This window comes from Balearica regulorum, unplaced genomic scaffold, assembly GCF_011004875.1.
Source record: "Balearica regulorum gibbericeps isolate bBalReg1 unplaced genomic scaffold, bBalReg1.pri S36, whole genome shotgun sequence".
NCBI lineage: Eukaryota > Metazoa > Chordata > Aves > Gruiformes > Gruidae > Balearica > Balearica regulorum.
Window position 1 is genome coordinate 11,582 of NW_022679029.1, and position 3,804 is coordinate 15,385.

The 3,804-nt window shown below is 53.2% G+C and overlaps 1 protein-coding gene across 1 annotated transcript; it reads left to right on the forward strand.

The window, feature by feature from the left end:
• Nucleotides 1-412: 412 nt before the first annotated feature.
• On the forward strand, nt 413-2,534 carry LOC142599668 (uncharacterized). The gene is made up of 6 exons (XM_075741399.1): nt 413-584; nt 797-1,053; nt 1,159-1,244; nt 1,593-1,705; nt 1,851-1,959; nt 2,141-2,534. Exons 1-6 carry the CDS (start codon nt 506-508, stop codon nt 2,532-2,534), a joined length of 1,038 nt encoding a protein of 345 aa, XP_075597514.1. The 5' UTR covers nt 413-505.
• The last annotated feature ends 1,270 nt before the right edge of the window (nt 2,535-3,804 follow it).

The following is a 3,804-nucleotide window of genomic DNA, read 5'->3' on the forward strand; positions in this document are numbered from 1 at the left end:
ACCGATAACAAGGTTGCTGAGCTTGCAAAACGGGGATAATGAAGAAGAGGTCACCCAACTGTGCACACTGAAGAAGAGGAGAAAGAGGAAGATTTGAGGAGGACGACCCCTGACGACCACCTGAGAAAGAAACTGCGCGGGCGTATCAGGACATTAGCATATAGTCATGAGTTCCCGGAACAATAATGAATATGTATTAAATGTATCAGAAACCTAATGAATATGTAAACTCTTTTGTAATATAAATCACGAACAATTTGTTTCTCCTCGAGACGCACGTTCGTGGAAATATCCCGGTGCGACTACCAGCGCTGCAATAAAGGATACCTGCTTCATAGTCACATTGGCTATTGAGTGAAATTTCTTTGATTCACTTCCCTTCCCTTTTCCCTTCCCTTCCCTTTTCCCTTCCCTTCCCTTCCCCTTGCAGGGGGTCTGAATTCCCACCCTTGGCTCCTTTGACGTGGTCTGCACCTGGACCCGGGTTGGGGACGAGGTTGTGATTATGCAGAGGCCCGTGTTTCGGCTGGCCAGGAACCTCGTGGTTGTCCACAACCTCAGGGACAACAAGGACTACCTGCCCGGTAAGCAGGAGGATTAAGCCCTGGTTGGTTGCGTGCTCATCGCGTCCCTCCCCTGGATCTGAGATGCTTCTCTAAAGCAAACTGTCCTCTCTGCGGAGAAGGTCCAAAAAGGGGGGTTTTGTGGGTGACTGCAAGAGGCAGCCCTTGGGAAACGTTGGCCTGCAGCAGGAGCACTGGGTGAGCACCTCCATCCCTCTCGTGTGGTTTTACAGGCAATAAGGAGCTGGAGGCCCTCAAATACGCCAAGGTGGCCGATGCCGCCTCGGTGTCCCGGCAGAAAGTGGAGAACTGCATCCAAGGCACCGTGTCCCTCCTGTCCTACTGCCTGTGGAAGGGGGAGAACGTCGCCCTTGTCCTGAAGGACGTGGGGGTGCTCCTCATGGAAGGCACGAGGGTAGAAATGAAGTTCTACTATGAATTCCTGGAGAAGATCTCTGGGCAGGAGAGTTTGGAGAAAGCTGTTTTTAAGGTGAGCGTTTCGCTGAGGCCATCCCGCCCTCTTTGGGCTCCTCCGATAGCGAGTGCCTCAGCCACGCTGAGGACGTGCCACCATCTTCGTGCTCCTCCGTTGCAGGTCCCTTGGCTGCTGGACATGGTGGTGTCCCCGCTGGTGCCCGTGGCCTCGCTGACGTTTTCTGGCCGCATCATCCTCTTTCCCGAGTGAGTACGATGGTGGCCGTAGCCGCTGTTGGATGCAGATGCCATGGAGACACCAGGCAGCGACTCTCCTTGATGTCCCCAAGGCATCGTCCCTGCCGTAACGTAGATGCGATGGGAGAGACGGAAGAATTTAGGCGACGTTTTCTTCCCATCATGGCCTGGACTTCTTTGTTGGTTGATTCCATTTCCCACGATGATCCTTGGGGATGGGGCATGGTAGACTTGGGGAAAAATAGGGTGGATTTGGGAAAACAAGGGCCTTTACGGCAACACCAGTAACTGCCTGTGAGCAGATGGTCGTGCCGAGGCTTGGTGGTTCTCCGGCTCATGTCTTCTCCTTGTCTCCAGGTTTGAAATGCAGGTTGTGCCCAAACCACCACCCAGGGCTCTCAAGATCTCGAGCCAAGGTCGTGGTGAGGACAAAGGGATGAGAAGAATGACGTTGCCACCTCTTGGGCGAGGTCGGAAAGTGAAAGCAGCTCCCGGCTCCTTCCCGTAGCGTGTGGGCAACCAATGCTGCCATGGTGGCTCCCAGGGGAGCGGAACGGCTCCTTTGGAGGTTTTGGGGAACGCTCTTCTGATGAGGTGTCTCCTTTCTGGTTCCAGCGGGACCTTCTGGTTTTCCATTTGCTGCTACTCCGAAGTCGATGAACACTGAAACACCGCTGTTGTGGGAAATCACGGTGCCGAAGAAGAGGAAAAAATCTCGGGTCAGGTGAGGCCGAAGGCTCAGGGCTGGCGTCTGCACGGGGTCGTTATGCCCAGGGAGGTGGGGAGGTGCCTCGTCCTTGGAAAAGTTCACGGTCAGGGTTGGACGGGGCTCAGAGCAACCTGGCCTGGTTGGGGCAGGATGCGGCCCCAAACCCATCGTGTCTTCTCCCGCTGTGTCCTTCCAGACGGCAGCCGGTGATCCTGGGGAATTCCTCAGGAAAAAACCAGACGGTGAACAGCCAATCCAAGAGCCGATGCAAATCCAGAGGTCCAACGTCAACGAAACCTCAGAGCGACGGAGGAGGAGGACGAGGACGAGGACGAGGAGGAGAAGGAGGACGAGGAGGAGAAGGAGGACGAGGAGGAGAAGGAGGAGGAGGAGCAGAGAGAGTGGTGGAAAAATTCCTCGCTGACATCGCCACGATGAAGGCGGCGAAAGCCAAACCCCAACATTCTCGGGAATCCTCGACCTTCCCAACGCCCATCATAGCCGTATTATCGGCAACGAGCTTGCGCGAGGAACCCACCTCCAAGATCCTCCTACGGCCTCCTCCGAGACCACAGGGACCAAAAACCTGATGTTCAGCCCCCAGAATAAATTTGTCGAGGCCCCAGTTGGAGCGTTTGGGAGAGAGATAAATGGTGAAAACATAGAGAAGTGGGCAAAAAAGCGGCGAATTTCAGAACCTGTTGGCGAGCGGAACGGGGATAAGAAGGGTTTCGGGCTGGCCGTTGCTCTGAGATCAAGCCCAGGTGGTGGTGGTGGACGTCGGGTCATCTCGGGGACCTTCCCTCAGGACTTGTTCCATCGGAGGCACCTTTTCCATGGGCGTTATGGAAAGAAATCTGCTTTTTGGGAGGACAAAGAGGGGAGGGATGGAGGCCACCTGAGCCTTCAGGCAAAGCCGTGAGGGTCCGAAGCCCAAGACTGAGGGTCGAAAGCCTGATTTTGGGGGTTCCAAACCCTCATTTTTGGGGGCTAAAACCTCATTTTGGGGGTTCCAAACCCTCATTTGAGGGTCTAAATCCTCATTCTGGGGGGTCCTGAGCCTTATTTTGGAGTCTAAAGCCTCATTGTAGGGTCCAAAGCTTCAGTTTTACTTTTACTAAACTACGCCAAGTCTGGCTTTGGGGGGGGTGTTTAAGGTTCCAAACCCTGTTTGTAGGGTTCAAATCTTCATTTTTTTTAATCCAAACCCTCATTTTTGTGGTCCAAACCTTCACTTTTTGGATCTAAACTTTCTTTTTAGATTCCAAAGCCTCATTGTAGGGTCCAAAACCTGATTTTTGGGGTCCAAAGCCTCATTTTAGGGTCTACATGCTCATTCTGGAGGGTCGAAAGCCTCATTTTAGAGTCTAAAATCTCATGGTAGGGTCCAAAACCTCATTTTGGGGGGTCCAAACCCACATTTTGGGGGGGTTCAAACCCTGGGTTTTGGGTCCAAACCTTCATTTTCAGGTTCCAAACCCTCAGGCTTGGTGTCCAAACCTTCACTTTTTGGGTTGAAAGCCTCCTTTGGAGGGCTCCAAACCTTCATTTTGGCTCCAAATCCTCATTTGGGGGTCCAAGCCCACGTTTTTGGTCTCCAAAGCTTCATTTTTGTGGTGCCACCCGCCATTTTGGGGTTCCAAACCCTCCTGTTAGGGTTCAAACCCTCAGTTGTGTGCGGTCCAAACCTTCACTTTTGGGTCTCAACTTTCATTTTTGGGGTCCAGAGCCTCATTTTGTGAGGTCCAAAGCCTAATTTTGGGGGCCCAAACTTTCATTTTGGGGTCTAACCCCCCCATTTTGGGGTTCCAACCCCTCATGGCAGGGTCCAAACCCTCATTTCTGCGGCCCAAACCCGCA

Bases quoted from the DNA above. Each gene is read 5' to 3' on its own strand.
- LOC142599668 (XM_075741399.1), top strand. From the start codon at position 506: ATGCAGAGGCCCGTGTTTCGGCTGGCCAGGAACCTCGTGGTTGTCCAC. The intron at 1,245-1,592 runs GTGAGTACGATG...CCTTGTCTCCAG, and splicing joins CGCATCATCCTCTTTCCCGA to GTTTGAAATGCAGGTTGTGC. The intron at 1,706-1,850 runs GTCGGAAAGTGA...TTCTGGTTCCAG, and splicing joins GTTGCCACCTCTTGGGCGAG to CGGGACCTTCTGGTTTTCCA.